Below are 13,204 nucleotides of genomic sequence, written 5' to 3'. Positions count from 1 at the left end.
TATCGCACAGCATTCTCCTGGAGAAGCTGGCAGATCATAGCCTGGAAGGGTGGATGGATAAAGAACTTTGATGGATAAAGAACTAGCTGGAGGGCTGGGCCCAAAGAGTTGTGAACAGAGACAAATCCAGTTGGTGGCCATTCATGAGTGGTGTTCCCCAGGGCTCAGTATTGGGGCCAGTTCTGTTTAACCTGTTTATCAATTATGTAGAATGAGGGGACTGAGTGTACCCTTAGTAAGTTTGCAGATGACACCAAATTGGGTGGGAGTGTTGATCTGCTGGAGGGTAGGAAGGCCATACAGAGGGATCTGGACCAGGTGCATCATTGGGCTGAGGCCAATTGTATGAGGTTTAATAAGAACAAGTGCCAGGTCCTGCACTTGGGTCACAGCAACCCCAGGCAACGCTACAGGCTCAGGGAAGAGTGGCTGGAAAGCTGCCTGGCAGAAAGGGATCTGAGGGTGTTGTTTGAGAGCTGGCTGAATATGAGCCAGCAGTGTGCCCAGGTGGCCAAAAAGGCCAGCAACGTTCTGGCTTGTGTCAGAAATAGTGTGGCCAGCAGGACTACGGAAGTGATCTTGCCACTGTACTTGACACTGGTAAGGCCCCACCTTGAATACTGTGTTCAGTTTTGGGCCCCTCGTCGTAAGAAGGACATTGAAATACTAGAGAGAGTTCAGAGGAGGGTGACGAAGCTGGTGAGGGGCCTGGAGCACAGGTCTGATGAGGAGTGGCTGAGGGAACTGGAGCTGTTTAGCCTGGAGAAAAGGAGGCTGAGGGGAGACCTTATCGCTGTCTACAACTACCTGAAAGGAGGTTGTAGCATGGAGGGTGTTGGTCTCTTTTCCCAAGTAGCAACTGATGAGAGGAAATGGCCTCAAGTTGTGCCAAGGGAGGTTTAGACTGGATATTAGGAAAAAATTCTTCACAGAAAGGGTTGTCAGGCATTGGAACAGGCTGCCCAGGGAAGTGGTGGAGTCACCATCCCTGGAGGTGTTTAAAAGGTGTTCAGATGAGGCTCTTAGGGACATGGTTTAGTGCTAGAGTTAGGTTAGGTTATGGTTGGACTCGATGATCCTGAGGGTCTCTTCCAACCAAAATGATTCTATGATTGAGTTTGAGATTCATTCTTTTTCCTTTATGTTCTGTAAAAAATTCATATTAGGCATGCGTAAGAAAATGTTACCATATAATTCTGTGATAATACTGGTAAATACTCTTCCGAAAAAGTCTGATAGGTTCCATTAAAGAAGCATCATGTTCAATTCCAGAAGTGATTGCATCTCAGCTCTTGTGTACACACATACATACAAAAACAATTTACACACACTCCTCCAGACTTTATGTGATGAACAATGATATACCCACAAAATCAGCTAACATTAAATAATATTATTGCTTTCATTCTTGAAAGCATTCTGTTATTTCTAATTTTGAACTATTTTTTGTTAGAATCTATCCTTTTTCATCTAGTTAAAAGGAGTCTTTTGGTCTCATGTACTCAGTAAAACTTGTGCTATTGATACAGATTACCTCTAAAGTGAAAGCCAATTGCATAAAGCGATGTTTAGGATTACAGCCTTCATCTTAAAAATCTGTGCGAGAGTGCAAGTAGTGATACCATGAGCAGACACCAGACTTCTGCCAACACTGCAAAAGAGAGAATGCAGCGGAAAGCTAAAGTAGGAGCTCTATTTACGAAACAGCGGATGCAACTCTTTGGCTTCAGTCCAAGTACTCTCGCACTCATCTGGTTTGAGAACGTTTTGTCGGAATGCATGTTTGAGGCATGCCTCTTGTTCTTTCCGTTGAAATAAAGCTTATTTGGCAGTCATCTTTCCCTTTTCTGCCGCCCTAGTGTTATTCTACAGTAAACAGGGTGCCAGAATGTCAGCTGGTACATATCAGTGTAGCTTGATTGAGTTCATTTGCACCAGCTGAGCAGCTGAGGTTAGAAAAGGATTCAGAAATAATTTTTGATGAATCATCAAATCAGAATGAAATTGTCGCATTATGTTGCTATAACAACATAACTAGGACAGTATAAACATTAATGTTTTTAATTTATCCTTAAGGTGCTAAATCAAACATCCAGACTTGAGATTCAGCTACTGGAAAATTCACTGTCAACGTACAAGCTAGAAAAACAGCTGCTACAACAGACACATGAAATCCTGAAAATTCATGAGAAAAACAGGTAAGAATGAGTAGTTGGTGTCTTACATTCTTTCTCTGTTCATCACAAAGTGATCTGTGCATACTTTGTTCTAAGCAATTGATAAAATGGAAGAAGCAAATATGATAAGTGGAAAGTAGAGATAATATTTATGAAATAGCTAAAAGAGCTAGGGTGTGAACTTACACTGTTTTAGCTCCTATATGATAAATGAAAGTTTTTTATCACTTTTGATGTGCACTATAAGCTTACATCTCAGTTTGCTTCATGACAACATAATCATATGACCACAGTTCCTTTTACCAAAATGCACAGAGATAACTTGTATGAGCACTTTCAAGTAGAAAAATATTAATAATAAATCATAAGATTATCAACTACCTTAAAGTGCATAAGAAACCGAAAATCTTCAGTAATTCATCTTCCTAATTTCAATGGATACAAAAATATAACATGTAGAAAAACCTCCCTCTTCCTTTGGTTTCAGTATGTAGCAGCCTTGGAGCCACGTTCCTTTTAAAGAATAAGTGAATGATAAGCATTTGGGGTTTATGTTGAAATTGAAGCAAAAACTCTTTAGCAGCATATAACTTTTTAAGCAGTGAAGTGAGAGTCAAGAAGTTTCAGTATTGTCCGTCACTGTGCTACACCTCTGTGAGAGAGGTGCTTCTGTGACACAGGGACTCAGTACCTGGAGTCACTGGATTTAACAAGAGTGCATGTGGTGGGTTGACCTTGTCTGGCTGCCAGACGTCCACCCCAGCCACTCTCTCACTCCCTCTCGTCAACAGGATCGAGGGAGAAAATATGATGAAAAAGCTTGTGATTGAGATAAAGACAGCAAGATCACTTATCAGTTATTGTCATAGGCAAAAGAGCCTTATTTATTGACAATAACAGCATAGGATAGTGAGAAACAAAAACAAATCCAAAAAGATCTTTCTCCCCTTCTTCTCCTTGTTCCCAGGCTCAACTTCACTCCTGATTCTTCTATGTCCCTCCACCCCAAGCAGTGCAGGGATGAGAAATGGGGATTGTGCTCAGTTCACAACACTTTGCCTCTCCTTCCTCACACTTTCCCTTCTCCAGAGTGGTTCTTTCACACAGGCTGCAGCCCTTCAGGATAAGATTGCTCCAACGTGGGCTCTCTACAGGCTGCAGTTTCCTTCTGGATTTCTCCATCTGCTCCAACACGGGCTTCCCACAGGGTCACAGCCTCCTACAAGCCTATCCAACTGCTCTGGTGTGGGATCCTCCCCGGTTGAATGTGGATCTCTGCTCCACCATGGACCTCCATGGGCTGCAGAGGGACAGCCGGCCTCGTCATGGTCTGCACCGTGGGCTCCAGGGGAATCTCTGTTCCAGTGCCTCCTCCTCTCCTTCTCCGACATCAGTGTCTGTGGCATTGTTTTCTCTCACATTTTTCCCTCACTCTTCACACTGTCATGTGGTGGTTTTAGCCTTCCTTGAGCATGTTCTCCCTGAGGCACAACCACCTCGGCTGCGGGGCTCAGCCGTGCCCTGCAGCGCGTCCATTGGAGCTGGCTGGAACAGGCTGTGTCTGGCACGGGGCCGGCCCAGCCTCTCCTCACAAAGGTCACCCCTGCAGCCCCCAAGCTGCCCAGACATGGACACCTCCACTCAATACGGTGGGTAAAGCCATTTACCTTCTCAGCTGCCCTTCTGGAGACCTAAGGCTCTCATCCTGCCTCTGTGACAGCCAGGTGCCAGCAGGGGGAACACAGAGTGCTCTCACCCTACAGCTTCACTCTCCACTCCCTTCTAGAAAGAACAACTGTGAGGTTAAGTCTGACTAGGACTAAGGCTTCTGTGTCCTGGATCTACATTTGACATTGAAATACGGCAAACAGCTTTAAAATCGAGGTAGTTACTGAAGCATCCTGTGCAAGCTTTAGTGGACCGTTTAAACTGAGATCAGACATTTTGCCAAAAAAAAGCAACACAACTCTGGGGCTGCTGGACAGGAATCAGCAACTGGGGCAGAGAGACCTTGCCCAGGGTTATGTGTAAGGAAGACTAACACCCCAATAGGTAAGGAGCTACTGGGAAAAAAAATGCAAAGAACCAAATAATGATGAAAAATAGAAATTGTTGCAAAGAAATGTGTTTGCTAGATATGTCTAGTTAAAAAGCTGATCAAATAATATATCATTACTGCAGTTATGAAAACCAATTTAATGTATTTAATCTAACAACTATTTATAACCAGTAACTCCAGCAAATATTATTCTGGAGAAGTTGTATTTCATTGGAAGCTCTTGAATTCCACAAATTTCCATTTACTAATTGGAAATATGAATAGATTAGTATGGGATTAACCTTGACTTCAGCCATCTCAAAATTAAGTAACTCACCTAAACTGCATAGGTGGGCTTTCCTTGTAGTCCACAGAGAGAGTAGGCATGTGCAGGACACAGTTTATTCTACATAGTTTACAAGCCAATTTCAGTTTAGGATTAACACAAGCATTAGTTAAGTATATAAATACTTGCATTTTTATCTGCTGCCATCTGGTTGGCAACAAATTTTTACTGGGTGATCAAGAGACTCTGTCTTGTATACTCAAAAATTGGAATTTATTTATTTATCTTAGCAATGTGTCAGGGTGTAAAGCCTTCATGTCAGTAAACAAATAAGTTTTACTTAAGTTCACCTTTGACTTGGTTGACATCATGATGAAATGGTCTGTGACATGACGAAATGGTCTGCCTTGCTTTTTCAGAATAAAAGGAGAGGTCTGTTAAAAAGCACATTTTATACCCAGTTGTTTCTCTCAGAAGTATAGCTATATATGGATAAAGGAAAAAGCACATGGAGCTTCGTATTGTAATGAAACAAGAACCTGGCATACACTTCGGTTTCTGTTACTCTCTCATTGGGAGTGATAAAATTAGGGAGAGGACAGTGTTATTAAGATTGCACTAAAACATGGATCATCAGCTCCTGTATCATCGCCTACTTGTAAAAAAGAGCTGTGTAATCTTGGTCTTGTAGGTCCCAATCCTGAAATCAATTAGGTGTGTGTCAGGTTCACTATGGGACAAGATTTGGTGATCTCAGCAGATACTAGATTTCTGGACATGCCAATGATTTTAACTTGCTTAACTTTTAAACAATACTTATAGATTACCTATTAGTCTACGTTCATTAGTTGTTTGCAGTTAAAAAGTCTTCATTCCTCTCTATATCATTTTCACATCAATAAAATAGAGAGAATTCCTTTTATCCACATTACCTACATGAACTGTAAGTGTTTTTGGGAAGGGCCTTTCTTTTGCAGTAGTCGTACACCACAAAAGGAAAGAGTGTAGGAACTATTATCATCTCAAAAATAATCAAAACAGATGGTGTACTGTGGGCTGATAATTTCTTTCTCTGTGCTAAAATTTCTCTATATAAAATAAGAATAATGATCTTAATCACATTCAAATAACTGGATTTTGGATGAAAGTAATGCAAAATCTTATAGTAATAATAACTGATTGTTGATGTACTACAGTAACTTGTATATTATCCTTAAATAAAATAAGAACCACATATCAACAGGGGACCAATGCATGTTCTTTAGACTAGAAATATATCTATTCTTGGCCTTTCTCTTTACTTCCTGCCTCTGCTGAGAAGGCTGGCCAATTTTTTTCTTTTCATCTCACTGAAATGAAAGATATTCCATGGCATAAGTAGAGTCACATTTGCCCCAGAATCATGTTTCTATTGAATGCTCTCATGCCATAAATAATTTAGTTTTGTGGGCTCCCACCCACTATAATATAAATGGTGGTTTCTTCCATTGCCATTTTTTCTCCCACAAGAGCTTTCTAAAAACTATTTTGATTTATTCTTGAAAGAGTTCCCCAGTTAAGTGTCCTTATGACTCACTTTTTTTTCCTGAGTGTACCAGCTGCTTTTAACTTATTGTGTGCCATTTGTTTCAATATGTGAGTGTGAAAAGAACTTTTTACTTACTCGAATAAAAAAAAAAAAAAGAGGAAAAATATAATGGAATTCTGGATTTTCCAGCAATAAATAGTAGAAGTTAAATTTAAACATAAAATCCAGCTTGAATTTGCAGACATTCAGACTAGATTAACATCTTCAGGACTGTTGTATCCTGTGAAAGGCAAGGACTCAAGAATGATTCTTGAATTTCCATCTGTGTGAAAGGAGAGGAAACACAATATGTCTATTTGCAGAATTTGCATAAACTAAAAAGATAAATCCAGATTTTTCACTTCACTTTTGTGATTTCAGTGGAATTATCTTGTCACTGGTATAAAAAATAGGCTCACTGGTATTAGGTGTCCAATTACTTTACTGGCCTTGAGAAATCTGAGGACATATATTTTTATATTTCCTTAAACTGATCAGACAATATCAGATCACCAAAGTAAGTGTGAGTGGTCAGCACTTAAAAATACAGAGATTATTTCACTCATGTAAAAGCAAGTACAAAGAAGCTGTCTCAATGAGAAAATACTGTTCTTGGACTCAAAAGTAAGCATTTAAATCCTCTACCTGTTTGTCCTCCCAGACAAAAGAATCACATGTACATGGCCAAAGAATTTTTTTCTGGTGTGATGTTACTTGTCTTTCTTTGTTGAAAAGCTCAAAAAAGTAAATGTTTTTATCTGTATTTTTAATAGATCTAGATATTTAAAAAGATTCTTCTAAGGCAAAATATGTCAATATCTGAGATCTGATGCTGTTCTCACATGTCTAAACTGAGGCTTCTGAAAACAAAGATGAAAAAGAAATCTCTTAAACGGCTGTGGTCTAGAATGGATTAGTGAATAAACTAACTACCTCATAAGGCAGATTTTCTAAACCAGAGTTTCCTTCCTCCCCAGAGAGCTACCAGAGTGCTTTCTATATATTCTACTTTGGCACCTTTCAAAATGACAGCGGCTTTCACTGCAGGTCGTTCTTTGACTGGTGTCTGCCCTCCCCAGCATTATCAGAGGGCTTTCTCTGAATCAGCTGGACACAGCACAGCTGCACTGAGACATCCCCCTGGCTTATATCCTGAGAAAGTTAACACATGGTTTTTGTGGTTGAAAATAGATTCCTAGCCTTGCCAAGATCAGTAGGTTAGATACCAAGACATGATTAACCTTTAGGAAAATTAAGTCTGTCTGGGTTTGTGGGGGGTGTGTTTGTTTTCAATTTAATTGTCTTCTAGATAATCACTACAAAGAGTCATTGTCCAATGGATAATGTTGATATTTATCCACACTAAAATCTCTTTCTTCACAACTTCATTCTGTTCCTCAAATGCCTGATTTGTTTCCCAAAATTGAAGGCTATTATTATAAACCCCACACATACAGATGTGTATGTGCCTGTGTATATATACATGTATATATGTGATGCTTCTAGGGAATGGTGATTCACTTTCATTGTGAGTTCCCATGACTGCTTCATCTGTCCAGGTCAGTAATGTTTTCAAACATATAGGAATTTCAAACCTACAGGAAGTGTATAAGATTTTTAAAAGTATAGGAAACATATACAGTACACTTATTGTAAAAAAGTCAGTCAGTACATCATGGCCATAACATTTTACTGGGAAGTGTTATAAAAGAATGTTATATCACAGTTTCAGTCAGCCTTTATAGATTTTTGTATTATTTGGTATAGAAACAGTCTTCTTTTTGTTTCCTTTAATATTGTATGTCAGCAATAATCATTAATGAAAAATAGTAGAAATATTTTCTTTTTAACTCTGTCTTCCTAATGCCTCTGTAAAAAAATTGAGGAAAATATAGTTACTAAGCACTCAGCAAAGTTTCTTCTTCATTGTATATTTCTGTTAGAAATTGTCTGATGTCACAAGGAAAAAAGAGAGAATAGGGTTGTTTCACAACCATTAAAAAAAAGTAAAATCTAAATATATTTGTATTGGTTTCAACTTATCTTAAGATTTTTTGATGCAGCTTCTAGCACTTTAAAAAATATTTAAATGAGCTGTAATAAATATGAATGTAACTATACAAATGAAAAATTCTGGCCACATTGTAGTCAAAGGCCATAGGAGCATCTTTTTTTTGTGTTGTGCAGGGATTTCTTCCTTTTGGAACAGGCTAGCGCAGAAATCCACACTCTATGTGAAGTTTTTTGTTTTGTTCATTGGGAGCTCTGACCAAAGGTTTCTCACTGATTCTTAGTAAAACACAATTAATGTTTTGGATTTCTCCCAGGAATACAGGGAGTGGTCCTATCCTCAGGACTTATTCTTATCTATTGTAGATCTATGGATACAGAAAAATCTTTGCACAAATACATATGTATTCCTTAAAATAGCTTAGTTTTGCAGTTTATACTAACAGGACTTTTAGTCTACATAGAAAGCTGTAAAGGAAAAGTGCTGTGGCACTCCCATCTTTCCACCATATGTTGTTGTTGTTGACAAACCACTCATAAATATTAGGATGTATTACTACTAAAGCCATAAAACATCTGCTTGCTGTCTGTCTCTGTAGACACCAAACTGGGAAGCTCTAAATATTGTCAGCTTCTTCCTTCTTGCTTGACATGGCCAGTGTTGCTCCAAATAAGGCTGTCATCACCATGGGTTCATTTACTATGGTCTTGGGAAGGCTACAGTGGGAAACAAATAATGCAATGAACAGATTGTAGCTGTCAAAGCTCTTTCTTTTACATGAAATCATTCAGATACGGAAATCATTTAGACGTGGACATTCACATAGGTTGCTGTGGAATTAGGGAAATGCCCTGTACTATATTAGAATACGGACAAAGATAAAGGGGACTTTTTTTGTCTTTACATACCACTTAACTATAAAGCAATATTCTGGCTTCAAGAATGGCATCTTCTCTAACACTGAGAATACAGAACATTTCTGATGGACTGAAAGAAGACAGGCTGGGATGTGGCCACACCCAGCACCCATTCTGTCATAGACTACGCCCAGGGCTCACCTCGTTCCTATCCTAAGTGCATTGATAGAACTTCTAGGCTATCAGAAAAGTTAAAATCTAGAGTCAAAATGAGAATTTCAATAATTTCCATGAAAATGTGGACAGAACTGGTAAAATTACTTTTTTTAAAAAAATTTTGTTGAATGGTATTTTATGACTAAAACTAGTTTCATCAGAACATGTTCAACCACTTCTGCCTAAATAACCTTCTGCATAAAACAAGTTCTCAAAAAAATCCATGTGAGTCTAGAGCATAAACGCATCGTGTTTATTGTTACAGTTCAAGTGAGTAAAAAAATCAGCTACAGGCCCGATAAGGTGTTAAAATAATTTATTGGTTTTGACTTCAGAATCCATACTTTTTTTTCAGATTGAAACTTTCTATCATCTGATTTCAGCCCACTGAATCTTGTTACACTTTTGTTACTAATTAATGAGCCTTTTGGGATGAGAGATCATGTTCCCTTTTGTATTTGGGACCCCACGAAAAAGTATTTTCCCCTTTTGTCTTTTCTTTCTTTTCCCATTTACCCAGATCCTTCTGGTTTTCATAGAGCTATATATGTTGATATTGCAAAGTATATTTCATGTTGCTATTACAAAGTAAATTTTCTCTAGTATCTGTTAAGTAAATCCTATATTTATAACATTTTAGAAAAAAAAGAGATTTGTTGTTTAGTTTCTTATATTAAAAAAATAGGGAAAAAAAAAGAAAAAAAGTTTTATATTACTGTAGCTTGTACAGCATATCCAGGGTCTGAAATCTTTTCATTGTTATCATTTGTAACAGCTCATATTCAGGCTCCATGATACCTAGTAGAAAAAAACTCCATACGGATTTTATTACATTCTTCACTTAGGTTAAATGACCTGAAATTATGCAGGCATTTTGCCACTGATCTATTATCCAGAAGTAAAAACAAAGGTGGGGGGAGAGTGCAAATAAATAAAACCTAAGACCGACTTTAACAGGAAGCAGTTTGTTGGCAAGTTTGTAACAACCAGTTGGTTTATGGGCATGAGAAACACCTATTTTGGCTTACACAGTTGAGTTACTGAATGGAAAGTAGCAGAGGGATTGAATTAATTTCTTTATCTAATATGAATAAAATCTTTCTGCTAAACTCCCACCACAGCATCAAAGCACTAGCCTGAAAAAAGTTCTTGTTCACTGTCGACAGATATTGACTGTTTTTTGTGTCAACAACTCCTCTGTTCTCCTAGATTAAATCTGACCTGACTTTGATCTTTTTAAATTGTACATTTCTGACTCAGGATGGAGAGGGTACTAGAAAAAGAATATTAGGAAAAAGTGTTTCCATATACGTATAAAATTATTTATAAAATTATTTATAAAAATTTATGTAAACAGTTTGCTTAGTGTGATACCCAACAGTTTTCTATCTGAGGAGTCTTCTGTGGAACCAGAGGAGCCACAGGGGGAATATTTATGTGTACACAAGGAAAACAAGGGAATCCTACCTTAAAATGAATACTTCTGATTAATCTTTTGGGGAAACAGTACTTTTCTTAGTGTGAAAGCAGATACCACTCATTATTCCCAGCTTCACAGACCACATCATATGGTACATTTATTGTGGGTTCCATATCCCTTGATGGTACCTCATAACTCCTAATGCTTCTTTTCCATTCAGTGGTAAGGCCCGTCACAAAGTCTTCCTTAGTTTACCCCTGATTTTCATCTCTTGTCATATTGACCCATCTGTACTACCAATGATATCTTCTTCAATCTCCTGCTTTTCTCCCTCCTTTGCCTACCTCAGGCTTTTCTGCCTGAACTTCTATGTATGAAGGTGGTACTGGCCCTATGCTCATGTGTGTAGATGAGTTTAGCAAATAGACATGCAGTTCCGTGCACTTTACTCTAAGCACTACAGAATTCAAACAGCACAAAATGGAACCTTAGAGAGCAGTTCTATTTAGCTGCTGGATAGAAGAAATCAATGGGCTGAATTTGTAGATGTGACATTTTTTGAATAAATTATTTATGTACTGGATTCTATGGTGAAAAATAAAATAGTTCTGTTTTCTATATTAATAAATATGTTGGCATGAAATAATATCTAGTAATTGTTTCATTCCATTTTAGTTTACTTGAGCACAAAATTTTGGAAATGGAAGAAAGGCATAAAAAGGAGCTGGACACTCTGAAGGAGGAAAAAGAGAACCTACAAAGCTTGGTCACACGACAAAGCAACATAATCCAGGAACTAGAGAAACAGTTAAACAAAGCAACAAGCAATAACAGCGTCCTGCAGAAACAGCAGCTCGAATTGATGGATACAGTTCACACTCTGATCACCCTCTGTTCCAAGGAAGGAGGTAAGAAAGTACCATTGTAAAACATTAGAAGTACTAGAAAATTTCTTTTGAAATAAATCCTGAACTTTTGAAAGGGCAGAACTCAACGAGCTTATTCCAAGAAAGAAAATTACATTATAATTGAGGAAAAAATTGCTGATAAGAACCCATAAATCAAAGTTCAGACAGTTCTGAGGCTGTCCCTTGTACTAACAACCATTTTTGATTTTTTGAATTTAATATCACTGAGTTGTTATATCTTGACCATAGCTAATGTAGGCCACAATTCCATTTACTTCACATAACAATACTGATTTTTGCCTCTGAGCATCTCTCTCCTGCTGGGAGTAAACCAACCAACTGTGGATGTTAACTTCATAGGTGCCTATATGTAATTTACTCTGGACTTTCTTTACAATCAATGGAGAGAACAGGGTACTAAAGGAAGGAAAGCAACCCAGAACTTTATACATATGTATGTGTTATAATGTTGATGAACTTGGATGTAGGCACTTATGGTGCTGTAGCCATCCAAAATATAAGGTGTCTTCTCTTGAATAAGATTTTATTTATAATAAGGGATCATTTTTCTTCCTTCTGCTTTGCTGAATTTTGTTTGTTTGTTTCTGGGTGCATTAGGCACACTACATACACAAAAGACAGAAAAAACGTATTTTGAAAGAAGGGGTTGACAAAGACTCTAGGACAATTCTCCAAAGTCTGCCTTTCTTTGTAAAGTGGTTTCTTGCAGAGACTAAGAAATTCATGTAAGATTTCAATTTTCAAATGCTAAAGGCACTGCAGAATGTCTCTAGAAAGAAATTCCCTTCTTCAGAACCGGGCAAGGGAGATGGATGAATGGAGACCACTGTTAAGGATGGAAATCGGACACTGGAATGAAGAAATTAGTAACTAGGAAAATGAAGACAGTCATACAGAAGAAAGGGAAGAAGAAATGTAAGGGAGAATGTAAGAGAAAAGGCATATGATAAGAACAGCTAAAAGGTGATTAACAACTGTGCATGCTATGGCATGCAAAGGCTTAAAAACACTGGGGGAAATAAAGTTGAGGAAAGAAAATAATAAATATCTGGGAAGATGCCATCAAAACCCTTCTAAGAAAGGGTACATGGTAAACTGAAACTATAGATGTGTGAATGATGCTAGTCATTCAGTGAGTGTGGATGCGTGGATGAAAGAAGTCTGTGCGAGGTGGAGTGCCAGCAGCCTGAAGAACCCAGTATATTTGCTCATTTGAATTCTAGAGCTCTAAGTTTCAGAAATTATCTAAAAACCAAAAAGCAAAAACCAAACTCAACCCCTGAACAACAACCCCATCCCCCCAGTCAAAACCTTGTCACCTGCATTGTTATTCAATATTCTGTTTAAGAGGCAGAAGTACATATTAGATCATTCAAACTGTTCAGCTCAAGGCAGTGTGGGTTTACTCTCTACTATATATTCCCATGCAACTTGTGTGGCTTGAATCTGAACTGCTCCAGTGACAAGGATTACATCTCTTCCTTTGGAAGTGTTGCAAGCTCAGGCCCATGTTGATAGACTACTTTAAAAAAAAAAAACAAAAACTTTTTTCCCCCTCATGTTCATTGTAAATGTTCCCTTCTGCTTATTCTGTTATACTGTTCCCCAGCATTTTGAATTGAATAACATCCTTCGTAGTAGGCTGTTCTCATATCAGTAGAGAAACATGGTGATGCAATGCAAATCCTTTATAATGTTTTATG

The 13,204-nt window shown here is 38.0% G+C and overlaps 1 protein-coding gene across 1 annotated transcript in view; it reads left to right on the top strand.

Annotated features, from left to right (window-relative positions):
* ANGPT1 (angiopoietin 1) overlaps nt 1–13,204 on the top strand; it is a 165,105-nt gene that overhangs the window by 78,922 nt on the left and 72,979 nt on the right. The window contains exons 3-4 of the mRNA XM_065628102.1: nt 2,077–2,198; nt 11,248–11,480. Coding sequence (XP_065484174.1) covers nt 2,077–2,198; nt 11,248–11,480 — 355 coding nt within the window. The remainder of the gene's footprint in view (nt 1–2,076; nt 2,199–11,247; nt 11,481–13,204) is intronic.

This window comes from Caloenas nicobarica, chromosome 2, assembly GCF_036013445.1.
Source record: "Caloenas nicobarica isolate bCalNic1 chromosome 2, bCalNic1.hap1, whole genome shotgun sequence".
NCBI classification, from domain to species: domain Eukaryota; kingdom Metazoa; phylum Chordata; class Aves; order Columbiformes; family Columbidae; genus Caloenas; species Caloenas nicobarica.
This window is presented reverse-complemented; position numbering and strand designations above follow the sequence as displayed.